The sequence below is a fragment of the Centroberyx affinis genome, unplaced genomic scaffold (genome assembly GCF_046629955.1).
Source record: "Centroberyx affinis isolate AG114_WGS23_722 - 3 ecotype Tasmania unplaced genomic scaffold, CSIRO-AGI_Caff_v1 ptg002338l_1, whole genome shotgun sequence".
In the NCBI taxonomy this organism is placed as follows: Eukaryota; Metazoa; Chordata; class Actinopteri; order Beryciformes; family Berycidae; genus Centroberyx; species Centroberyx affinis.
This window is the reverse complement of record NW_027280605.1, coordinates 165,119-191,068: the sequence shown is the minus strand read 5'-3', so window position 1 is coordinate 191,068 and position 25,950 is coordinate 165,119. Positions and strand designations below refer to the sequence as shown.

The 25,950-nt window shown below is 40.2% G+C and overlaps 2 protein-coding genes across 4 annotated transcripts; one reads left to right on the top strand and one right to left on the bottom strand.

Moving 5' to 3' along the window:
• Positions 1 to 228: 228 nt before the first annotated feature.
• On the bottom strand, positions 229 to 15,107 carry phf10 (PHD finger protein 10). 3 transcript variants are annotated; one of them, XM_071533205.1, is made up of 12 exons: positions 14,998 to 15,107; positions 13,705 to 13,814; positions 12,534 to 12,664; positions 11,756 to 11,839; positions 11,358 to 11,482; positions 10,869 to 11,018; positions 10,185 to 10,294; positions 9,604 to 9,751; positions 8,952 to 9,110; positions 3,518 to 3,626; positions 1,954 to 2,142; positions 229 to 1,735 (listed from the first exon to the last, which is right to left on the bottom strand). In XM_071533205.1, exons 1-12 carry the CDS (start codon positions 15,067 to 15,069, stop codon positions 1,638 to 1,640), a joined length of 1,485 nt encoding a protein of 494 aa, XP_071389306.1. In that variant the 5' UTR covers positions 15,070 to 15,107; the 3' UTR covers positions 229 to 1,637. The 3 variants fall into 3 exon arrangements, with proteins under 3 accessions (XP_071389306.1, XP_071389308.1, XP_071389309.1); XM_071533207.1 differs by having other exon boundaries at positions 3,518 to 3,620; XM_071533208.1 differs by having other exon boundaries at positions 13,705 to 13,811; positions 14,998 to 15,069.
• A 1,248-nt stretch (positions 15,108 to 16,355) lies between these two features.
• Positions 16,356 to 25,610, top strand: rab4a (RAB4a, member RAS oncogene family). Its single transcript, XM_071533200.1, has 8 exons — positions 16,356 to 16,371; positions 17,287 to 17,367; positions 18,631 to 18,745; positions 19,363 to 19,425; positions 19,599 to 19,753; positions 21,005 to 21,100; positions 21,839 to 21,986; positions 22,857 to 25,610. The coding sequence occupies exons 1-7, from the start codon at positions 16,356 to 16,358 to the stop codon at positions 21,952 to 21,954; spliced, it is 642 nt and encodes a 213-aa protein (XP_071389301.1). The 3' UTR covers positions 21,955 to 21,986; positions 22,857 to 25,610.
• Positions 25,611 to 25,950: the final 340 nt, after the last annotated feature.

Sequence of the window (25,950 nt, the reverse complement as noted above, 5' to 3'; positions counted from 1 at the left end):
TTCTGAACATCAGCTCTATCCAAAAGGCAGAAACCAGAGATCACAGACTCAAACCTGTGTTAAGCAATTCACTGGTCAATGATTTAGAAGGTTTTTCCATGTTCATAAATACAGATTGGATTGTCACAGATTATAAGAATGAACACAAGCATTACTGAATTGAGTGAGATTCCCCTTTAACATGGTACAATACAACCTGGGGCAGTTCAATTATGAATGTGAAATAAGTCATTTTAAAAAAGGCTTTTATTGAAAAAAAAATAAAAAATCAGAACCTTTCAGTGACTTTGACATTAGCAACAAATATTCCATATACACAGTACACATTCAACCTGTTCATTGCAGGACAACACAGAATAGATAAAAATAACTTCAAAGCTCAAAAAATGTCTAAACTTTTATCAAACTGATTACAGATATATCGGTTAATTGGTCGGAGCTGGTGGATGCTTTAATTCAAAGCACCTTACAGTGAGTGGATACATCTAGAGTATAAATCAATACTGAATGGTTGACCACTCATTCATCAAGTAGAAACCAACATGTGTAAAGTGAGACACTTTAACGTTGTAGTGGTCAAGCCTGACAAGAAAACCAGAAAACGTCTGCAGCTGTCTGAACCAAGGTGCTGGTATGTCACCAGTCAGTCTGCGCAGTGACCAGGGTCGATGACGCTTCATTACACAGGATCACCAGCAACTTTTGTTTAAATAAGATTGTTCTTTACTGACCTAATTAAATAGAAGTTAAATAAAAATACAAAATGTAGCCCAGCTGATAAATCATAAAATGTTTACAAGATAAAAAAAAAACCCAGAAATGTTATGTTTTCAAAAAAACTGAGTGACGCTCTTGCTAACGCTGTTTGTTTCTGTGGTGGAAGTCAGGCCACTAGTCACAGTACAAAAACAAGTGAGCTTACCAGTCAACTTACAAATGATCAAAAGCACCATTAGTTTATCTGGAAAAATAAAAAATAAAAAACTCCAGCTAACAATTTATTGAGTGGTAACAAAATGCATTAAGGATCACAGAAATGTTTTGGTTGAAAGTTAATAGCAAATAACAAACAAGCAAGCCTAGTTTGGTTCTGTACAGTAGACATACACTACATGTTTCTTAAGACTAATTGAGTAGGAATGTACCGATACTGATAATGGATAGCAGATACCTGGCTACAGTAGGGAATCATTATACTTCCCCAATAATTTTTTTGCCTTTTTCACACATAAAAGGATGTTAGATCTCTCTAATGGAGAAAATAAATTACATTCACATTCCAAACTTGTTTGTCCAATGGCCAAAACTGATGGTGTGAGTCTAATAGTTCACTAAATGTAATGGATTTGATTGGTACTTAAAGGTTTATTACTATATGCTGTTGGGAGTGTTAAGTTGTATCAGTCAATCCCAAAAATTACAGACCAGAGTTGGTATCCTAAACAAATTTTCAAGGTAGTCATGCTTCAAGAAAGCCTATGAGAAAAACTGAGGTTAAATTTCCACCCTGATCTTTTACAACTGAATAGCTTATGAGTCTGCATTTGGTTGGAAACAGAGGATGGAGGCAAAATCTGGTCGAGGTCTTGTGGTGTGTGCTGACCCTTAAAAGGGAACCAGGCTAACGATGCTGTCGGTCATTTCTGAGCCGACTTGGACTTCTTGGGCGTTTTGGCTCCTCCCTTCTTCTTGGGTGTGGTGAAGTCTTTCTCACATACCTCACACACCCAGAGACCTGAGGACAAACAGACACACAGCATGAGACCTTACAGGAAGGAGAGAGAGCAGAAGAAATACAGCACCAAATGTGAAAGACAGAAAGGCAAACAAACTGAATGAGAAAGAGTGACTGCAGTGGCAATTCTGTGTGTGCAACAGGGTTTGGGTCAATTCATGAATGAACGCATCAATTCCAATTCAACTGAGGAATTGGAATTTGAAAAAAACACTCACCCATGGGTATAGAGTCCACGCCAACACAGAAAGTGTGGTATCCCCGGTCACATTTGTCGCAGAACATCATCTCGTCCTCGTGGTGCGGCTGCTGGCACACGGTGCAGGTCTTACACTCCATACACTGCCAGCGGTACGTCTGGATCACACTCACCAGCTCCTCGCTCATGTCCAGGCAAGACGGGTGGCCTGGGGTTTATGGACACACAGGCACACACACACGGAAAAACACAACACACATGCAGAAGCACATAGGCATACGCAAACATGCATGCACACGGGCAGAGACAAGCAGCCATACACACACACCGTGACAGACGGACAGAAATAAATACATCGCACATATGCAGAGAGACACACGCGGACAAACAGACCAGACAGAACAACAAAGATGTGTGAAGATACATCCCTCTCATTTCAGAACAACTTCAACTAACACTAACACATTAAGTCTCTCATTAACTAAGGGATGGATAGTATTCACTAACACTGCATGACACATCTTAGTAGTTTCTAAAATTTGGCATCATGTACCATTAAAAGATTGACATCTAGAATTTTAGTCTTGTGTTCCTTCAGCAGGCACTTGCCACATTATGGGAAAAAGTATTGATATTTGGTGTTCTGCTGCCATAAAAATGAATTGGAAGCATAGTCAGGAATATTCTTGAAATCAAAGATATAGCTAAATGCAAGCTAACAAACTAGCAAGCACCTCCTGGTACCCATTACTGGTAATCAGGACAGTCTATCAACAAACTGCTTTTGTGATTACCTGAAGCGCCAATGCCAAACCTTTTCCCCCATATTGTGACAACTGCCTGGTTAATAAAAACAGAACACTAAAATTCAAAATGCCTAGGTATGTTTAAGACAGCCTTCAGATGAATAACTAAACTGACATTCTTTTGAATCACATGAAATTACACAACCTTTACTGTCTGAAACCATGAATGTAAACAACACACATACAGTCTTTAGACGAGGCAATGTGAACACTTCACTTGCCTGAATATATAAAACATACTTATATGGTTCATCATCTGAAGGCCTCAGTTGTTACTCTATTTAAAAACACAATGAAATTAACTTGACTGTCCCATGCTAAAAAGGACAAATCCTTTTTTTTTTGGTCTGAAATTGGGAAGATTCATTAGCCCAACTCTAATCTAAAGATCAGGTGAAAATTCTCTGGTATTCACCACTCAAGTCATCAGCAAAATTTATGCACCACTGATGTTAAATGAATTCTTGAATTCTCTAAATGAGTTCAACTGTTTTATAATTCTTGTTTATATCTATTCTATTTCTATTCTTGTTTATTTATATATATACATATATATATATATATATATATGCTATATGTTTCTATGACCTCCGTCACTTAGTATTAGAGGTGGTTAGATTTTGCTGTTTATGTAGCAAGTACCAGAGAACCAAATAAGGAATTTAAATAAATTTCAAATAATTTTAATTGGTTCTTAGACTACAACTAGGCCAAAGAACCATCTAAGTATTTTATAAAAACAGGGAACTATCCTTTGAAATCATTGTTTGAACTTACCGCTGTTGTCACATTGGGAGCAGTGAATGAGAGCCTCTGGCTTGCCTTTCTTGTTGGCTTCTTTACCCTTCTGGCAAATGCCACATATAGCATTGGGAATGACCTTAGGCTGCAAGGGCAGAATAATGCTATAAAAACCAATCAGAAATGGGTATCCTGTAGTCATGGGCAAAATAGTAGTTATATATTTTTAATGCTTGAAAACAAAAAAGTAAAAACAAGGAGCACTTCATTTATCATGTCTCACAAAGGATGTGTCCACGTTTGGGGCTGTACAACTATCTGGCATGATAAATCAAGCAAACCTTGACTAGTTCAAATATTTGAATCTATATTAAAATGTGTTTCTCTAATGGTCTAGCACTGTGCCTTTATAGAGTCTGGTAACTGCAGGGAAAAATAACTGTATAAAAAGGGACTTTGGTGCACGCTAAGCAGTATCAGATTGACTTGGGTCTGACGTGAAGTCAGCTGAAGTCAGTGTTATCGAATTTGACTTTGATACAATTGAAGTCGATCTGATACTTGTTACTGTGTGGCAAACTTTTTGTTTATGGCTACAAAATCAATCACAGTCAATGTGGCAGAAAGGCTGCCACAGGTCACTGGGCCTCTGGTGGAAAACAGAATGTGTGTAAAATACCAGGGGGATTTAAGGTTCAGGTGACAATTACACTAAAGGCATGTTTAGCGCAGCAGACCCTCTTGCAAGCATGTAGACTGGCATTTGTGGTCAGAGAGCCAGACTTATTTTCACTGTTGTCAAGTGGCGGCTTGCTTGCTATTAGGTTTACTGGCAGGAGGTCAGATAGTGCCGTGTACATACCAACAGGTCAGCTGAGAGTCAGACTGCGTTTTGGTTCTCAGAGTGCCAATTTATGAATATACCCTACATTTCCCATTATTTATCATGTCAGAATAATCAATGCTAATTGGCAAACAACTGATGACACTGGAAATTGAGCAAATCATTAATGTGATGCTGGACACAATCACCACTTCTCTGTCCATTCTGAGTTTGAAACTTTTATTTCAACTCTTGAACTATGGTATCTAAATATGGACATCTCAAGGGTTGCTTCCTATGGAACATACCATCAAGTTCAACAGGGGTCAGAGAGGAAAGAACCAACCAGAGCAGAAAGATGGGGAAGTTCGGGGAGATTCAACTCAGGAAGTCACACAAGTCAACAGGGGATCATTCTATATACTTAACACTTTAAAACTTTAAAATCTGTCCTCATATCTGTATGTATATATACAGTGTATGTATATGGTAAAATTAAACTAGAGTTTCTAGCCCCTGCTATAGAGTCATACTGTGCAATCAAAATAAAATGACAATGCGACTGAAATGTTGAAGGAGCTAAGGAAAACTTGAAATTGTATTCATTTGAAGAATATGATTTAAGATATATGATTTGAGTTAACCTTGTGCAGGACGTCAGAGAAAACCATTTTTGTTATCCCCATAACTGATGTTTTGCGCTGATGTATGCTCATCTAACAAAATGTACCTTGTTTTTACGTTGCTTCTAAGAAATGTTGAAGTGTTTTTATTCAGCCTACATGGTGTCCAGTTACTTTGAAAGCCTCAGTGACAAGCTGTGACATCCTTCATTACAATGTCCCCTGACAGGAGTGAGCAGATTAGACAGTACACAAGTATGGGTTAATAAAGCACAAGGTTTAGCAAAAGCGAGACTAGAAATAAGGCAGAGAACTAAACTAAGAGGAAAGACAGCAGCAGGAGAGGGGAACAACAAGAGGGAAGGGCTGGGATGCAGCCCCATGAATTGCTCGTATTCATTTTCATAAATATTCACTATGCACACATACATATTCAACCATGCATTCCCCTTTGAATTAGGGCTGGACAATATATCAATATTATATCGATATCGTGATATGAGACTAGATATAGATTCTAGTCTCAGATTCTGGATATCGTAATATCGCGATATGGCATAAGTGTTGTCTTTTCCTGGTTTTAAAGGCTGCATTTCAGTAAAGTGATGTCATTTTCTGAACTTACCAGACTGTTCTAGCTGTTCTATTATTTGCCTTTACCCACTTAGTCATTATATCCACATTACTGATGAATATTTATCAAAAATCTCATTGTGTAAATATTTTGTGAAAGCACCAATAGTCATCCCTACAATACTGTCGCAATATCGATATCAAGGTATTTGGTCAAAAATATTGTGATATTTGATTTTGTCCATATCGCCCAGCCCTACTTTGAATTTAGCAATTCATAGCTCTGACCCCGAATTCATTAGTGAATAGATTGTCCCCTGTGCCAATGATATTTCTACATAGTTCCTGACTGTTCACAATAGCAAAGAGTTGCTTTAGCATGTGGGAACATGAAAACACTTTCTACTGGCATCCAGACCACAAATTGTCAAACTGAAAGTGCTTGATGCCTGCACAATCAAACTGCCTCCTCAACCCCTGACAATCCACACAGCGAAAGCCAAAACGAGCAATTCATAGGGCTGGATCCACTTAAAATTCTAAACTGACTCACTTTTGTCAATGCAAGAAATATTTCATGTACTTAAAAGGGAACCTTTTATCAGAATACTTCCTGGCTTGTTTGCTCTCACATAATCTGACAGCTCTTGTATGCGGCCATTTTGGGCCAATCATTATGTATAATTCAGTTGGGGAAGCACATGAAAGCAACTCATAGATACACACAAAGAGGCACACACTCATCCACAGCTAGTAGATTCCCATCCAAACCACATATTTTAAATCAATGGACTACAAGGTCTAAACATCTAATTTATACTTTTCTTGTCACTAGTTATGTCAGCTAATATAGTGGTTGTCTCTGCTGTCGAGAGACTACTACAATGTGAAGAACTGATAAAACTTCGGGGCAGTTGGTAGCAACAGAGTGGTAGCAATGCTAACCTATTAGCTGTGCCCCGCCAGCACCTATATGGGCAGTGTGTGTGTGTGTGTGTGTGTATCTGATGACCCCCACCCTTGTGACACCTGATGGTAACCATGGCCCTCAAATCCAACATGTCTGACACAGAAGATGCAAAACATTCCCAGCTCTCCAACAACATGAAACTACACTTGGGGATCAAACCAGCACCACACATTCTCAGCTACACTAATAGCAATGACAAGGGCAGGAATATTAATCATCAATTTACTAAAATATTGATAGTAAATATAATATTTTGCAGTTGGTGTTTGTGTAATTAATGCCATTTTATGCAATTGCACATAAATAATAAATACATTTTATGTTTTAGGCCCCATAATGTTCCATCTACAGATATGCTACAGATAGGCTGCAGAGCTGAAGCGTCGGGTACCGGAAGTAAATTTCCCATTCATTTCTCACTTGGGGAACCTGATTATTAACCATAATGTTTTAGCAGTGTAAGGTAGGCATACATCAGCTATGAGATTGTGAAGCCTGTAGAAGCCATCAGTCAATCTGATTTCAACTTGCTTCATGTTTTATTCCTGAGCTGCTCTGAAATACGACACTATGCACAAGCTTTAGTGAGTTCCCACCAATTAGAGAGGTCACCGTTACCATAGAAACCAGAGCGAAAAAATCTTAGCTGGCTAGCAACCTGTATCGATGATTCGCCGTTCCTCCATTTTGCTGTCAGACATAGTAGAAGAGTGTGCACACGGACAAAAATCATTACATATCAGTAAAACTTTCGGAAATGTCTATTGAGAAAATGAATAGGAAATTTACAAAGGGGACGGGCACGTTTCAACTCTATGGGCATTTTACTTTGGCAACTTGCGGATTTAATGGGGACACAAATTAACCAAACGATACCTTATGACCCCTCAATACTAAGAAATATATATTTTTAAATTTAGAACTGTTTGAAGATCTTTATATTTATAGGTCATTTTGTACTCAAGTACAAAATGTACTATGGGTTTGTTACTGGCCAAGTCTGGTTAATTTTGGCACCCAACATGCCATGTAAGCCTTGGTCCCAGAGCTAATGCTGGATAGGCCCAGAGCCATGCAATATTTTAGTTAGGCAAACCTATCTGATGAATAATGGTCATCAGATGGTGTTGGTGTCTTTAACTACAAGGTAGGCTAGATCCCCACGTCTACACCCTCCTCCGTAGAGAACAGACACTGAGAGGAAGTCAAACTCAAATACAAACTGAACTGGCAAACCTTTTAAACAGACACTGGCAAAGGACCCTGCTCACACCATGAAGCTGAGCTGAACTACACTGGACTTACCTGGGTCCATTATATTCCTATTAATGTGAAAATACCAGTGTAACATTTTAAGGCATTGGAAATTATAGTTATTGTCTTCAGCAGGGTTAAGGATTGGAAAAAGACACAAAAATCAATGTGGACAGCACAGTGGGCCGTAAGGAACAAGAGGTAGACTGAAAAAATATGGTTTGCACAGATTTGGCACAATTTCCCATCTACACTGCCTCAAAACATTACTTGTAATTCATGGCATTAACAAAATAATTGCAAGAGCTGTGCCAAGAAAGGGTGGTGTTAAAAGAAAAGTAAGCTTACGTGGGCCAGACCAGTGGAGTCCAAATCCAGACAGAACAGAGACTACTTGTAGCTCAGCTCAGCTGCAGTGTGAATAGGGTCAGAGTGTCCTCACCTCTCCAAGATAACATTATAGGGTCCAGTAAGGCCCGTATCAAACAACTGTCTGATAATTATAAACAGATTAACAGTACATTACTGGCGTAAAAACACACAGTATATTGTAATTATACCAGAATACACTCAAAACATTAGAGTTAAGTGCTCCACACTTCAGATATAAACGTTCAAATTCTCTAGTGTTAACAGTAACTATTGTTTCAAAGCTACCACAAAATGTATGTAGCTTATAATTTCTATATTATAATAACAAAAACTTTTCTTCTTTAAAAATGGAGAAAAAAAACAAAGAAACTAGCAGCCAAAATATCCGCTTACTTGTCTTAGAAGTATCTTTTGACAAGTGGGGGCAGACAAGAGGTATATTGAAGACATTCAAAAGGAAAGTTAAAAATTTGAAACTTCAAAAATTGTCTTCAGGGAAAACAAGTGAAAAAGTGCAGTGAAAAACAAAAAAAGTCAACTGTTCCTTTAAAATGTTCTTATTGCTCACAGTCTGATACGAAGGAAAAAAAGCCATGTTGCAACCAGGAAAACACTGACTGCAGACAGGACCCCCAGTGTGTGTGTGTGTGTGTGTGTGTGTGTGTGTGTGTGGACCAGGTTGTCCCAGCTCAAAGTGCTGTCGAACTGTAGAAGCCGGAGAACAAAGTGAAGAAAGCTAGGGAGGGGTGGAGGGATGGATGGAGTAAGGGAGTGGTAGTAGTAGAAAGAGGAGGAGGGGGTAGAAAAGTGCTGCTGCTGTTGTTGGAGGAGAGTTCAGGTGGTTTTGTCCTCTACCTTGTACCCTGGGGTGGCGGCTGCTTTGTGGGAGGCAGAGTGGCGCTGGGTGCCGTCCTTGCCTGGCGTGGCCGTCCGGTCCTTGGCCTTGGACTTGTGGCTCTGCCCTCCTCCTCCCTCCTGGCTCTCCACGTCTGTTGTGTTGCCTGAAGAACTGTCCTGCAGAGGAACAGATAAGGAGGGAGACACAGTGAAAGAAAAGGGGTTTGTGTTGGATGGGGTGCACTAAGGTCTTTTCATGTAGAAAGTTGAGTCATGTTTTGCTGAAGTTAATGACATGGGACCAGCAGGCAGCTGTTGCTTAAGGTGACAGACATTCAAGACATCTTTGTTGAAGATGTCCTTGATTTATGAATGGCAGCCATGCTAATACCATGAACTATGAATTTTTGTAATGTCATGACATCATTATCTAGTCCTCTTTTAGTGGCTCAGGAGTACACTAGTTTCACATATCGGCAAGACAAGTCTGGCATAAGCCATTTGTCAGGGCAACTGAAATTGTAAAATAAAGCATAAGGCAAGGCGCTGATTGGATTTCTTGCAACCAATTACAGTAATTCAAATAAACAGCAGTAACGCAGGATAGAGGCATGATGGGAGACGTCTACAACGACTACTACTGTTGTTGTTGCACAGCCTGCTGTCTTACAGATGAGTGTTTGTCTTTTTTGTTGTCCTTGCCATCCTCAGCGTCGTCTGAATCGGGTTCGGAGTCCAGTGCAGGGAGCTCTGGATCCAGGGGAGGCTCAAACAGAGCCGTGTTCAACGGCAGGTAACGGAGCTCGTTGGGAGAGTACCTGTTAGAGAGAGAGCATCCAGAACACACAATTACACACTGCAGCTTAACACTTAGGAAAACGTAACACATCTTGTTGGTAATTACCTAGAATATAAAAGAAAAACATGCAGGCAATAGCATTTTTCTGTATGGCTACATTTATCCTCAGTTCATCTTTCCCTTTTTTAAACAAGCACAATAACTTTATGTTTGCTGGCCTTGAAATCTTTCTCAAGCCATGGTGAGGCATGAATTGTTGTGACAAGAATTTAGCGGGAAAGTATTCACCTTTCCAGTGTAAAGAAAACTCGTGCAAGAGGTAAAAGACATGTCATTAGTTGTCAAGCAAGTGCTTATTACACTTAGCAGACTTGGCAAAGTGTGATATTTGTTTTTTTAGATGAAAAGCATGTTAAAATGTATTAGAAATATTATTATCGGAGATAATGTACCTCTTGTAGTAGTCCTGGAACTGTCCCGGTATGAGGGCTACGGGGTAGGGCCCCGTCCTGGTCAGCTCTGGAGCCAGTACCTTGAACCTGCCCTGGGGCACCTGGATAATCTAGGACAACAAAACAAACACACTGAATCTCAAGGCTGCTCAAGAGAAAACATTAAATTCTACACTACTGGTTTTGATTCCTTCGCATGGAGAGGCGAGGCTAAGTGAGAAAAATACACCAGACACCAGATCTTAATCTTACTCATCTTGTACTTAAAGGGGTTGACACCCGCTCCCTCTTTGAATGAGCAGTAGTATGTTAGTTCTGATACATGAGGAAGAAATGATGATCCTAATAATAATCAGTACTGTTTTTTTGTTGACGTCAAAATGCACCCATAATGCTATGCAGACGATGATAAAAGGAAAGGAGGAAGATGTTTACAAACCACAGTGACCCATTTCATAACCTAGTAAGCCAGGCGTCTGAACCAGATTTCTCATAATCAGAGTACAAGATTATCCAAGTTATTCAAACCGAGTTATGGCATTTACATGCGTCAACCAGAAACCGGGTTACTTAATAACAAAATTCTCCGTGTACATAAGCATAGCCAGTGATGCACAGAGCTCTTTAGGGCTCTTACAGAACCCTTGTATAATCTCAGTGAGTTCACTGTGTAAGTTGACATACGTGTGTCTGGAGGTCAAAGTAAGCTCTCCTCTCCTCCATGCGCTCCCTGTTGAAGTTACTGTTGAACTCTGCAGCCTTCTTGGCTGCCTTCTTGATGTACTCGGGAACCTTGCTGGCCTCCACCTTCTGAGGGTTCTGCTGCTGCATTTGCTGGAGAGGACAGTCAGTAGACAAAGAGTTTAAGATGGTATGTGTACGTTTTTCATTAAAGGCATCCTAGTAAAATGAATTGCTACAGCAACCATCAGCACTACGTTCTACAGGCCTTTGTGTGCTACTTTCCATCCACATTTGCTCTATTTTACTGTAAACCTTGTCAGCAACACAAATTTCCCTTATCTGTCCCATTTGTCTGTCCCAAATGAAAGCAAGAGTACTGGATAAATACTTTACTCTTTAGCTATCTTCACAGAGAAACCATGTGTGTGTGTGTGTGTGTGTGTGTGTGTGTGTGTGCGTGTGTGTGTGTGTGCATGAGTGTATACTTACAGAGTACTCTTTAGCTATTCTCTGCCTCTCTCTCTCCTGCAGTATGACTGAGTACTCGGAGTGTTTGGCGGGATACTCCTTTATCATCAGATCTATCACCTCGTCACTCCGCAGCGCTGTCAGTCCTGGAAACAAACACACGCATTCACACAAGTGGGCACACTCTCACTGCATCACTCCAATAGAAAGACTAAAATTTTACTCGCCAAGTATATCACATGTACAAGGTGCCTGACTAGGTATTACAACTTTGAATGCAGTGCTCTGCTTTTGTGTAATCAACTGGTATGCTTTTGTGCACTAAGCTATGAGAATGATAAGATTCCGTGCAATGCAGTGAAACGATTCTGTGTACTATGTTATGAAAATGGTATGACAGTGTTAGGGATGATTCCTACCCAGAGTGCACTGTGTCTCAGTAATGACATTCTGTTCACGCAGGTAGAGCTTCTCTTTGTGGGACAAGTCTCTCCTCTCCAGGTCTACAGGGTGAAAAATAAATAGTATTACTGCCTGAAGTACAGCATCAGACAGGTTGTTCTTCTCCAAGTCAGCACACAGGTAAAGAGAACAGTATAAGTACAACAGTACTACAGCAAACAAATTCAACTACTGTGAGACAGGTCTTTCCTCTCCACGTATACACAGATAAATGGAGCAGTATTAGTATCACAAGAATATCGCTCCTCTAAAAGTCTACACAGAAATGGAAAGTAAAATATTACTATAGCATCAGCAGAACAATGAGAAGAATCTGGGAGTCAAGCTTTTGAAACAGCAAAACCCAATTATTTTTTTCCTCTGTCCTGAGATCATTTTCTCAAGGGGTAATTTTTACCAGTTTCCAATTATTGTGGGTGGCGGAGACAGACAAAGGACTAAGTAATATCACAGGTTGATGGAACAGTCACATTGGGTATGTTGGAAATTTAATTTGGAAGACAACATTGGATTTTAAGTTTCTAAATCACAGCTTGTTAATTGTGTTGAAATAACTGCACATGTCATTTACATATTGTACTAACTTATAAGTACAATATCTACTGTATGTGAAATGTTTGATCTATATAAGTGAACAACATGTAGTTAGAGTCAATAGTGGTGGTCAAAAAGTGTACTGAGCACATCCTCAGTCACTTTAAAAGATATTATTTCAGCTCTTTCCTCCAGTCTTACCAGGGTACTTCCTCTTGAAGGAGGTGACTCCCAGGTACTCGCTGACCTGCTCCTGCAGCATGTAGTACTCTCCTGTATCGTCTGCCGGCCACTTGTACTCTGTCAGGTTCTCTGCTGGGAAATATGTTGGACTGGAAGGGTGGGGGGACAAAACAGGGATTGAAGCTTCAAACCAGAGTAAGCCTTTTAAAGATACATTTTTAGCTACATTTCTTGTCTGGCAAGTTTACCCACTCTGAAATAGAAAGGGTGGGAAACCGTATAATGCACAAAAAACAGATTTATTTGCTACAAATAGTGCTGAAAAAATTACAAGCACTTCAAAGCAAAAAATGGAAGCAAGCTCATGCTGCCTGGGGAAGCCTAGCTTGCCAAGCTTGAAACGCATTGCAAATGAGTAGCTGCCCCACCAAGCCTAATTGTGTTCATTTTTTGCTTTGAAGTGCTTGTAATTTTTCAGCACTATTTGTAGCAAATAAATCTGTTTTTTGTGCATTATACGGTTTCCCACCCTTTTTATTTCATGTTTCTCTGACCCTTTGGGAACCGTTTTTTTCCCACTGCCTTTTTGTGTGGATTCCAAGTTTACCCACTCTACCAGCCATTTCCCAAAGTCAAGTTATCATTAAGATTGTCTTACTTTCAACAAAAGTCATTAAGACAAAGATTATCTTTGTAACATTCTCTACTGGAAGTAACAACACTGCTAAATCTGTGTGAAATCCTGGCATGTACTTTCTTGACAGAATATTTGACACATCTTTAGATTTTTATGTTTTATGATTTTTAAGTTTATCAGATGGCAGACATTTTTTGCTAAAGTTTGATGTCACCCCAATATCTCTTCTAATATCCATTATAGTTACAATGTTCCATATATTTGAACAGTTAAAATATAAAACTGAACAGTTCATTTTATCAAATACTCAAAAAACAATTAGACAATGACATTTTTTCCCCTTGCCGATCCAAAGAAATATTGCAGGAAGACACCAAAAAAATGATGTAGCCTACACACATAACTTGTTTTCTGAGGTTAACTACAGCGACTGGCATTTTAACAAATACTGAAATCCAGCACCATTAACTTAACTTTAAATTGCTATAAATGCTTTCAAGTGAGCACATTGCCAAGTTGCTAAGCGACATGACAAGCACAAAGCCAACCCACCCTGGCTCCTGGCTGGAGGTGTCACAGCTCCGGGAGCTGTCCCCAGAACCCATTCTCCTCCTCTTGGGAGGCTGGCTCCCATCGTTGGACTCCTCCTCTGTTACATCCTCCTGTTGAGGCAGAAAAAACATATATAGCCAACATGTGAAACAATCAGAAAGAGTAACATGGATAGACAATTGTCCACATAATAGGTTCCTCAGTTGCATTCTCCTGTGGAAGGCAGGTAAAGAACCATAAAACCTTTTAAACTTTCACCCCACAATCTTAAGTGAGTACATTTTGTCTCGCCCTAGTACACATTTGCAGCCCCTCAAATGCACTTGCTTTTGACGTTATGAATCTTACTGAATCATTTAATCTTAATCAGTCTGTAATGGAGGCCACTCATACAAAAGGATTTACATTGGGTTTGCCCTGTACAGCAGTGGTCCTTAACTCCAATACCAGAGTACTACTGATTTTCTATTCTGCCAGGTAGTTAATTGCATTCACCTGTTGCCTCAGGTCGAAGAAGTACCTGATTTGACAGCTAGAATGAAAATTACCAGACAAAATAGGAAACCAGCAGTCCTCTGCGCCCCAAGCACTGGAGTGGAGGACCACTGCTGAGGACTTCTGTGTAACTGCCTCCCTCCACCTCTGACCCGTGTATCCCAGCTCTCTCCCCCATTCTAAACTCACACTCTGCAACTAAGTTTTCTGAGGCTTTCATGTCATCACCCTACATTGATACTGGCTCTAAACAGAGGAATTGGTTCATCTTTTCAACAGTACCTGCTTTAAGAGTTTTGGTATGGTTGCGCCCAAATGACTAATTTCTGGCTTTAGCGACACAAAGCAGATAACTTCAACCTGAGATTCTGTAAAGTAGACGCGCAGAATTACACCAGCGTAAAACCAAAACAAAAGCATGAGCTTAAACACACAGTTGTCAATGAGGCAGGCAAGGGCATTGACTAGCTTCAGGTTAGCATTGCCCAGGCGCCCGTGGAAACGAGTTACAGTATTTAAACTTTCTCGCTTAGAAATTTCAAAAAACAAAACTAAATTTTGTTTGTAAACACAGCGGGGAGGAAGTTAGCCAACTTCAGCCGGCTAACCATTCAGCACACAGTTGGAAACAAAGGGGTGATGCTAACGTCGCTAACAGTTGTCATTCATTAACAAGCTAGCCGCTGGTTGGCTAGCTAGCTAGCTAGCCGTTAGCTAGGCAAACACACATGCAGAGCGCCAAAAACAGAGTTATTCGTGATTTTGTTACTGTAGTTTTCCGCAGAGTACAACTGGTACCTTTATGGATTGTGCTCCCGGAGTTGCTGGGTTGCTATCGCAAGGCGGTCTGACGGGCAGTACAGCAGCCATGTTTAGCCCAGCTAGCTCTGACTCTAACTGCTACCTCCAACAGCCGGGGGGACAGTCCGACAGTCCTGCTGCTGGAGCCCATCTAGAAGTGGGCGTGGTCACTGCTGTTGCTGTTACCTCCATCTGTACATTTATGTTCTGCATATATTTCTGTACATATTCTACTACAATCTGTAAACCTGATAATGTGGACAGATTACAATGCATATTTGCACATCATCAGGACACATTTTTGTATATTGCTCCATCTATACACACACTTACAGCGGCTCAGTTGTCCCTGATCATAGTGATATGAAATGCAATATGTGTATGCAAGCTACCTGGTGCCAGCATCAGATGTACAACATAGCCTACTTCCTGGAAAAAAAGGTTTACTCTGACAAAAGTGTCTCTTCAGACACATAAGTAGACATGATTTATTGACATACAGACAAAATAATAATGACAAAAACTGATCCTTTTCTGGTGTGGTATGTTTGACTTGTTTTGTTATTATGTAAGTAGATCACTCATTTCTTTTTGTCCATCTGAAGCCTATTTGAGCCTATATTCAGTTTTTCTTTCGGTGTGTGGGTTTTTATTCATTAAGACTGTAGCCACACAAGAACACTTGGGTGTAGGGAAGGATTCAGAGTATAAGATGTTATTTTCCAAAATATATTGCATTTTTTAATTATGCTTTATGTCTTTTGATGAACTGTGTTTATCAATTGTATGATACAATTGCCTTAAATCCAAGATCATTATTTTATATTGAGAGGCCTAAAAAAATAAAAATAACTAAACCCTGTTTTCCTTTGGTATCTATGGTTTCCAAGCATTTTCCAAAGTAATTATGATAGCCCCCCAAAAGGGTTCCTCAATATATTTCTCACAACAAAATTGATATAACTGTGTTATATATACATGAATTTACATTGTTCACCCTGTAGTTTATGCTACATACTGACTGCAAACAATGGAACAAAATAGACCTGTACTGTGATTTGCAACAAACGTTACAACATGAAATAAGTAAATGGGCTTGAACGGGAAACAGTGCTTATACAACAGCGCCACCCTGTGGCAGACCTTACAGTCCTCGGCCCAGTGACAGGGCTTTTATTTTGAAACGAAAAAACAACGTACGGGAAGTCGGAGGGAAAAATCAGCTGGGATCCGCGGAAATCATCATCGGGGCGATTTTCCTTCACTTCATCCATCTGTCAGCCTCTCTTACCCCCTTCTCCCTGTATCCTGTTCCAAAAAACAAGACATTTTGTTGTTATAACGGCACACTGGCGATGTCGGAGACTTACGGTAAGCAGGGCGGTTTGACAAGTGGCCTCTATCATCATGTAGGCTCAAAGATGGGATGGGGCAGGTGTGCCGATAAGGCTTTCTCATCGTAAACAAATAGCTGGCAGGCTAAGCTAGCCGTTGTTGAAGGCTACTAGCCCGTCGTAACTGTATTAAAATGCGATGTCAACACAACAGTACGCAGGTAATGCAGTATAGTGTGGTTCACTCTGGCCGTGCAGACAAGATTTACAGAGTTTGCTTGTTTGGACTCCCACAGAGCTATAGGTTAGAGAACTGGACAGGGGGCTGACACCTGGGAATCATGATGATGATGATGATGATGATGATGAAGCTGAAGCTGAAGGTGTACTATGTATGCTGTAATCTAGTCAGTGTAGTGGGAAAAAGGATGACGATGATGGAGGCTTGGTGCACAGATTACTCATCCATGGGAATGTGAGACAGTGTTGGATCCTAGCCTCATACTTTTTCAATGGGATGATGATGATGATGATGATGATGATTTTAACTGTAGGTGGTATGCAGTGATCCTACCATCTTTCATTATGTCATTGGGAAGTTTGTTGAAAAGTTTATTACACGTAAAGAATGAGCTGAGTTTATCTTCCCACAGCTGGTAATGCTGATGGATTAAGCTTTTATGTGCTTGTGTTAGAGAAGTCATATTCAGTTATTGCCATTTGAGTTATTCTGATGACTGTTTGAATGTAGAAACAAATCATTGCAAAATGTGCATCTGTTCTATTATCTTCTATTCTAGTATGTTGTGTTCTTCTCTGTTGTATTTTATGATGTTATGACAAAAGTATATAGCCAGTGCTATAAAGATATGCAAATCTTTGTGCAGTCTGTTCTGTTCTGGTTTATGGTGTATGTATGAGTATCATCATGACTTGTATGTTCCCTCCTCAGATTTCCTGTTTAAGTTCCTGGTGATTGGGAATGCCGGGACAGGAAAATCCTGTCTGCTGCACCAGTTTATAGAGAAGAGATGTAAGTCATTTACTGTGCATTACTTACTGTCACTTCATAGACGATAGCTGTGACTTCATTACAGTTACAGTGCTATACTGTAGTGTTATTTAATACATGTGTGGAAATGTTGGTTATCATGTCACAACTTTAGTAAAATATGGGACCACTTCTCACACTCCTCGCACCTTTTTTTCCATCTTATCTACTAATTTTTAAATGATATAATGAGTTATAGGTTCTAGCAATCAGTAACACTGCATTGTTTAGTAGTGGCTCTTAGACAACAGATGTTTAAGTCCTAGTGAACATGTACAGTAATGTTTATTTAAGTGTATTAACTTTATTTAGAGTAGTTTACAGAAATGTCTCTCTAGAGTGATTTAGTACACTGTGCATTATGTAGCATTAGCTTTTAAAGAAGAGATGCAAGTCCTAGAGAGACTGTGCTATACAGTGCATATTGTATACATAAATGTATACATACTGTATATATAGATTTTTGTGTTAGTTCATTGACAAGAGGTGTTTGTCCTAGAGAGATGTGACATACCATTTGGTATCTAGTTTTAATTCATAGTTCACAGATCAATGGCTTAGTGAGATTCACTGCTGTGGAGGCTGCTAAGCTTTAATTATTGTAAATTTCTTAATAAGAAATGTAAATCTGCCGCTATACTGAAAGACACAGGCCTACTGAAAGCTGTAATACTTTATTCAGAGAAGATAAATATGTTTGTGGCTAGGCCAGTATATTGTACTGTTACTTGGTGCCAAGGCCTACCATGAGCTATAATTTTTGGTTAAGGTCAAGACTAGGAATTTGGTATGTTGTATGTTGTTGGGTTAATGTCAGGGATGAGAACGTTGTATGTTGCTTTTTTAAACTCTGATTTAAGGATTATCATGTAGTATTAGGTTAAGGTCAGGATTAAGGGTTATTGTATGAGTTTTGTATGTTCCAATTTTCTTTCCAGGTATGTTTTCACTTCAATTGAAGGATTACACGGTCCTCTATGGGCTGAGAAAATTGTCTTGAGTTTATGAAACCTTTTCCAAACCCATCGGATAACATCAGAAGTACAAACAAGGCTGTGTGTCTTAGTTCCTGAAAAGCTTTTTGGAGATTTAAGGTTTTCACCCGACAGTGACGATATGCAGACTGAACCTGCTAAACAGATACAATAAAGACTAACTGATGTTGGGCTCTATATACTGTAGGCCACTGTCATCGCAGTTGTTTGATAACAATGGTAAGATCATACGTTTTGTTTTGTTTTCCAGTTAAGGATGAATCCAACCACACTATCGGAGTGGAGTTTGGCTCTAAGATCATCAGTGTGGTCAACAAGATGGTCAAACTACAGATCTGGGACACTGCAGGACAAGAAAGGTTCAGGTAGGAAAACATTTGACTATAAATTATACACAGATTGCTGTAGGATACAGCTAACTGCATGAGCTAGCCTCCAGTCTGTTTTTATGCCTGTTACCATTACCAGATATTAGTTGTTACTATTTTTACTATTACCTGCATATTTCTCATCACATTTTGCACACATCAGTCATTCCTATTATAACAACAAACTAATTGTTAAAATCGCATGTCCGACATTTACCTGTTTATAAAAGACAGAGATTACAGAGAAAATGTAATTTCTGTTGTGGTGATATTGGACTAACAGGAGGGGCATTGGAGAGCTAACTAAATGGATTCTTTTTCAAGTGATGGTTACAAAGTTGTTAATAAAATGTCATGGATGTCTTCAGCTAAAAGTTCATATATCATGTGAAGCATGCAGTTTTGTTGTGTGATGTGTAAAATTGGGAATATTTATACCGAATGTAAGGCATTCAGATGAATTTCTTTTCAACTGTTTGAATGTAATGTGTGCAATTTGTGTGTTCCAGATATTATGGTTTTCATTCAAGTATGGTTATGGCTCGGTGTGAGTCAGAGTTTTAATAATATCTCTCTGACTCGTCTGTGTGTCTAAATATGTGTTTGTCTGTCAGGTCCGTGACTAGAAGTTACTACAGAGGAGCGGCGGGAGCTTTGCTGGTCTATGACATCACCAGGTAAATCAGCCAATCAGAGAACTTGATTTCAGATTGTCACCTCTCTCATGCCCCTTTCCGAGCTTTTCTCTACCCAGCTCACCCAGCTTTCTCTCTCTCTCTCTCTCTCTCTCTCTCTCTCTCTCTCTCTCTCTCTCTCTCTCTCTCTCTCTCTCTGTCTCTGTCTCTGTCAGTCGTGAGACGTACAATGCTCTGACCACATGGCTGAGCGATGCCAGGATGTTGGCCAGTCAGAACATAGTCATCATCCTCTGTGGGAACAAGAAGGACCTGGACGCTGACAGAGAGGTCACATTCCTGGAGGCTTCACGCTTCGCACAGGAGAATGGTAGGATGGATGGATCATAACTGGGTGGGACTGTTTGGGTGCATCTGTCTCTTTCTGTCTGTCTCTCTGTCTCTTTATATATATATATTACTGTAAAACTTAAATAATGTCCGGGGCCTTTATTGACCTTGACAAAAGAGAGCTCCAGGCTGTTGTTAGAGACAGGCCATTATCTCTTTTGGCAGGTCCCCAGAACTCAGTATGCCTAAAAGTGAGTGAATGGACCGGTTTTCTGTAGAACTGTGCTGCTATAATTTATACATATGCCTTTTTAGGCCAATAGCAGCTGCTACTAATACTACAACTGCTACCAATAATAATAATAATACTAAATATCTATCTGAAGTTACCACACAAAACAATTAACTACCTTCTCAAAAAATGTGGTTTATTTTTGGTGACATACTGGTAAGCTATCAGAACATACTGGTCTTCCAATCAAGCATCAGTGTGTCAAAATGGAATAAAACAGCTTAAATAAAAAAAGCTCTCTGTCACATAGCGATCCAAGCAATAGAGTTATGTTTGCGTAATGAATTTCAAGGCTTTCATGCCAGTACCTGTATCCATGGCAACGAGATCAGCACTGTTCCACTACATGCAAAGTCTCTTGTTGATAATATATTTTGTGATATTTTAGTAATTTTAATGGTATTTAGGCTATGCATATTGTATGCATTTAGACTCTTTTCTGGTAATGTCATGTTTTTTTTACCTGGCTGTTGTTGGAGATCCATTATTTGAGACCTGATTTTTATTGGAAGTTTTACAGGAATGTTTGTGCGTTCAAACAAGAAGGGTTTGGGGCCTCACATGTCACACAGGAAAATGGTTGGCGTGTGCGTGTGTGTGTGTGCGTGTGTGTGTGTGCATGTGTGTGCGTCCTATGACATTCATGATGATATGTGTGTGTGCTGTTGGTTTCACATTAATGTTAGTGTTAAAAACACATCATTGTCATACTACACATACACACGTATGTGTAGTATGACAATGATGTGTTTTTAAATATGTGTGAGATGGATAATTGGATTGTGAATGTGTCTGGGTATTTCTGATTTTGTGTGTGTGTGTGTGTGTGTGTGTGTGTGTGTGTGTGTGTGTGTGTGTGTGTGTGTGTGTGTGTGTGTGTGTGTGTGTGTGTGTGTGTGTGTGTGTGTGTGTGTGTGTGTGTGTGTGTGTGTGTGTGTGTGTGTGTGTGTGTGTGTGTGTGTGTGTGTGTGTGTGTGTGTGTGTGTGTGTGTTTTTCAGAGCTGATGTTCCTGGAGACCAGCGCTCTAACAGGGGAGAACGTCGAGGAGGCGTTCGTCCAGTGTGCCCGGAAAATCCTCAACAAGATAGAGTCAGGTAGGAACTCTGATCCTCACCCGTAACCGTAACCCCTAACCCAAATCCCTACTTACCCTAACCTGCTCAACAACAACAAGACAGACTTAGGTTTGACTCCCAACCCTGCACCACACGGTCACACCGCTAAATAAAGATGAAGTCAGGAAGAAACCCTAACTCCAAACTCCCTGCACCTTACTGGGGCTTTGTACCAGCAAGAGACTTCAACAAGAACAGCAGAAATAATACTGACACTGGAGATCAGTGGCAAACCAGATGAGACCACAGTGTTACACAGGGATGTAGTAGAGGGAGAACTTCCTTTTTTTTACAGAACAGAGTTTACCCAAGTTTTTAGGCTGACATAAAACTTTATGACCTAAATTCAAAGTATGCATCATAGTAAGTGGTATCAAACTGATGATAGGGTCTTTTTAAGGACAAAAAGTATAAATTCATGTTTTTTCTGATATTTTGATTTTTATTTATATGGCTGGTTGTTTACTTTATGATATTCACTGTCTGGAGGTCATAGTTTTCCCATCTTTTACTTACCATCACATCACTGGTTGCACTAATATAGGAAGAATGGCAGATTAGGCAGATTGCTGGCACTGTATTGTTTTAAAACTGTATTCTTAACTGTATTGTTAAAAACTGTTATTTTAAAACTTGTCTACTTTTGAGAGCTAGGGGTGATCTTAACCTCAACCCCCTCTCTGTCTCTCCCCCCACCCTCTCTCTCTCTCTCTCCAGGGGAGCTGGATCCAGAGAGAATGGGGTCAGGTATCCAGTACGGCGACGCCGCGTTACGGCAGCTCCGCTCCCCTCGCCGTGCTCAGCCACAGGGCACCCAGGAGTGTGGCTGCTAGTGGGCGCGCACACACACACACACACAGACAAGGTGAAAGGGCAAGGGGGTGTGTGCCTGCGTGTGTGTGACCCCCAAAATTAAACAAAGCTCTTCTTGCTGTGTGTTGTTGTGTGTGCATTTGCTATGTGGAAAGGCTGGTGCACAAGACTTTCAAGGAACAGTTCGCCCCAAAATGAAAGTTCCCTAACCCTCATTATATACTCACCCCATGTCAGTCTCTAAACAGCTCATGCAGTGAAATCAAAGTGTTTTGCGGTCAAACAATTGCACTCTGAGTCCAAAAATTGCTATATTTACCCCACAGACACTTAATAATTACAGTATGACCCACTCACATGCTCTGATCAGAGCACACATGCTTTATGACTAAAACCTAAAACTTATTTAAATTGCTTAACTCAAAACTTATTTGTGCATCCTGGTCTTATTTAACCAGGCAAGTTGACTGAGAACCCTTTCATATTTACATCTGCGGCCTGGGGGAGCAGCTGCAGGCTTGAGGAGGGTCATGTAACTTCGTGTTCATATCTGAAAGCTGCCCAGCACAGTCCTGGTCTCATACTGTTGGCTGCTGAGTTCCACTTTCTGTTCAGTGCTTTTCCTAAGGGCTCCTCGAAGGAAATGGTTGGAGGAAGAGAGAGTGTCTTTCTCAGTTTCTTCACCAGACCGAGGATTTGAAGCAGCAGCTTATCCTGCACAATTTCACAAATCTAGCCAGTAGGCTTCAGCCACATACAGCTGATATAAACCACCAATAACCTGTACATCAGTGGCTTTATCCAACCTGCTCCACTATTCTTATCTTTTCTTTGTGTGTGTGTGTGTGTGTGTGTGTGTGTCTGTGTGTGTCTGTCTGTCTGTCCGTGTGTGTGTGTGTGTGTGTGTGTGTGTGTGTTCCAGGCAGGTTTGTGAAGACCAGGAGAAGGACAGACGTAGGGGACCCAAAAAAATGTTGGGTTCAGGTTGCTGTGGTAGCGACTCTTCCCTGACCTTTGACCTTTGATCTTCGACCTTCGCACGGACCCTTCAGAACCTTTTTGAACCTTCATTGTTATGGCTGTATCTGCAGAGAGCTGAGAAGACTTCCTAGCCACGCCCCCTCTCAGAACTCTGAGGTAACTCTGGTCACAACCAGAGACAACCCGCCTCCCAACAACCTGTTCCACTATTGGACCAAACCCTTCCCAGCCCTCCAATCAGGATGTGAAATCACATGATATGTTGTGTTCTAACTTCCTGGACTGCTCTCTGCACCCCAGACCATAAAATCTCCTTTCCCTCTCTCTCTCTCTCGCTCCTTACCTCTTTACTTGTCTACTTCCCTTCCTACCTATATACTTACTTTCCTGCTTATCACCTGACCCACCTATCTACTTCCCTATTTGCCTTTTTGTCACCCTACCCACACACCTACCTACATACCTACCAGTCTACATGTCACCCTCCCCATCCTTACTGGCCCACTTGCTTACCTACGAATCTACAGGTTTCCCTTGGGCCTTGAAAATCCTTGAAAGTCTTTGGATTTGAGAAAATAAGGCTTTATAAAAGTATTGTAAAATGAATGGATGGCCTTGAAAGTACTTGTTTTTTTTTAAATAATTAAAATATTACATGAAGGATTTCACCATGCCACATCTATGGTGTCTAATTCTGGCCAATGTCATGTCTCAACCCAAAACATGACAATGTTGAGTCCTTGGATTTCACCAACCAAGGCCTTGAAAGTGATTGAAAAGGCCTTGAATTTGAGTTTAAATTTGAGTGTGTGAACCCTGTATCTACTTGCCTGCCTCCCGACCCAACTGCCTGCAAACCTACGTACACACCTAACAGATTCCACCCACACTCTTGCTTACCTGCCACCAGAGTACATACTTACCAAACCTACCATCCTACCCTATCTACATACTTACCAACTTAACTACGTATCTATTTTTCATCCCACCCACCCACCTCCCTACCTCACTACTTGCCTACTTACCTTCCACACTACCTACCTGCCTGCCTGCCTGTATTATACACACCACTAACGAACCATCTACCTACCTACCTTCTGCACTCCCTACTTACCTACACTCTCTCTCTGTAAACTGCCCCAGCCAAATCCCAACCAACCTTCCTACCCACATACTGCCTGGACTGCTGCCCCTCCACAAACCTCCACCCGACCTTAAACCCAATCTGATTTCCTTCTATACCTCCCTCCATCCCTGTCACTCCTTACCTCTCTCCTTCCCTTTCCCCCCCACCTCTCTCACTTGTTACTACCACCCTCCATACCTACCTCTCTCACATTCTTTACACTCCATCTATCTATCTCTCTATCCAATCAACTGCTTACTGATCCACCGCTTACCTTCCTACTTGTCCTACCTGTCTACTGTCTCTCTCTTTACCTGTCTCTCTCTCTCTCTCCCTGTTTCTACCTTCTTGTCTCCCCCACTCTAAAGCTCTCCTTAAGCCCCTACAGCATCTTACAGACTGTACAATGTTCCTGTATATAGAGATTGACGCATGTTTTATCAAACAGAATATCAGAGTATTTCATTATGAAGAGTTACTATCTATAGATTAAAATAGATGTCATATTCATCATCGGTTTCACCATCCTCTTCCTCGTTATCATGTTATGGCAAAACTACATTGGCAATTTCTAGGCAGTATGGATGGGCAATACTGTTTTCAACAAGTATGTGCATAACATACTGGACTATGACTAACACGATTATCATGAAAAAAAAGCTGTTAGTCATAGTTTAAGCCCTCAGATGAAGAACGATACACGTCCAGGTTGAAATATTCTGAACTGCCGTTGGGTTTTCACCTTAATCATTTGGACTGTGAATATTACACATCATTCAAAAGTGCTGTCTTTAATTTACAATTGTGCACAACATTCAGAAAAATCACCCATCTGAAAATGTAAAAACAGATTTATGGGTTCTTTGTCCAAAGGATTCCAGTTTTGACCAAATGGCTCACCTTCATCACCTAAAATTCTTGCTTGTCTACCAAGGTCTTTCATTCAGGAGCTTTGACGAGACTGAAACACTGACTGACTGCTGGGAAAATACTAGCTGAATACATTTCAACTGTGGGAAAATAATATTTGACGTGTGCTTGATTTATTTTATCTAGTAAGCTTTGTGTCATATTTTAAGCTGTGAAACTGTTCAACAATTTAAAGACCCTATTCTGATTTTTGGATCAGATTTTTGGACCAGGTAGATTTTGATATATTCTTGAAGACTTTGACTTGAATAAGGGAGATTGGTGTTTTGGAAGTTTCTTAACTCTGTTGTAACTGCTGTAATGGGCTACAGATGTATTTTACTTCAGTGTGTACAAACATTACAAACATTAAGATGACATGTCATTCCTATGTTTTTAACTTCGGTGGTGGGATTGCCCTTTTGTTATCATTTGGATTATGGATTAAGCTTTTAAATCAAGCACACCTCAAATAGTTAAAATATTTGATATTACATCATTTTCAACTATGTCTTATCTGACAGTGGCTTTGGCTGCTCTACATCGGGTTGTTGCTGTTTAGCGTTTATGTCATCAGTTCTTTTGTTTATTTGTATGTATGTTTATTTTTTCCCTTGTCATTATGAATATCATGGATTTTTAATTTATTGTGTATGATAAAAGCAGATGTTTTTAAAATAAAACAATTACAAATCTAGAATTCTGTTTGAGACGTAATTTTTTTTCTTAGTGTAATGCCATAATGGACAAGAAAAGATTTTCAGTGGAGATTTCCATTGACAAAATCTAATTACTGCTGGGCTGAGCTTTTTTAAGGCTATTTTTATGGTGTATCTGCTGTAATGGACAGAGTATAGGAGACAGTGGAAGGAAAAATGAGAGAGGATGAGAAACAGCAGTCAGGCTTGAACTCATGACAATAAAAATGCACAGTGGCGTTTTCCTTTAAGAAACTTAATGACTCGATTGAAAGTCTCCAGAATAACGTGTGTATTTTAGC

Coding starts and splice junctions, on each gene's coding strand:
- phf10 (XM_071533205.1), bottom strand. CDS start 15,069: ATGGCTGCTGTACTGCCCGTCAGACCGCCTTGCGATAGCAACCCAGCA. Junction 11,840..12,533: donor CTTCAAGAGGAAGTACCCTG/GTAAGACTGGAG, acceptor TTCACCCTGTAG/ACCTGGAGAGGAGAGACTTG. Junction 1,736..1,953: donor CGTGGACTCTATACCCATGG/GTGAGTGTTTTT, acceptor GTTTGTCCTCAG/GTCTCTGGGTGTGTGAGGTA.
- rab4a (XM_071533200.1), top strand. Junction 19,426..19,598: donor CTGGTCTATGACATCACCAG/GTAAATCAGCCA, acceptor TGTCTCTGTCAG/TCGTGAGACGTACAATGCTC. Junction 21,101..21,838: donor CCTCAACAAGATAGAGTCAG/GTAGGAACTCTG, acceptor CTCTCTCTCCAG/GGGAGCTGGATCCAGAGAGA.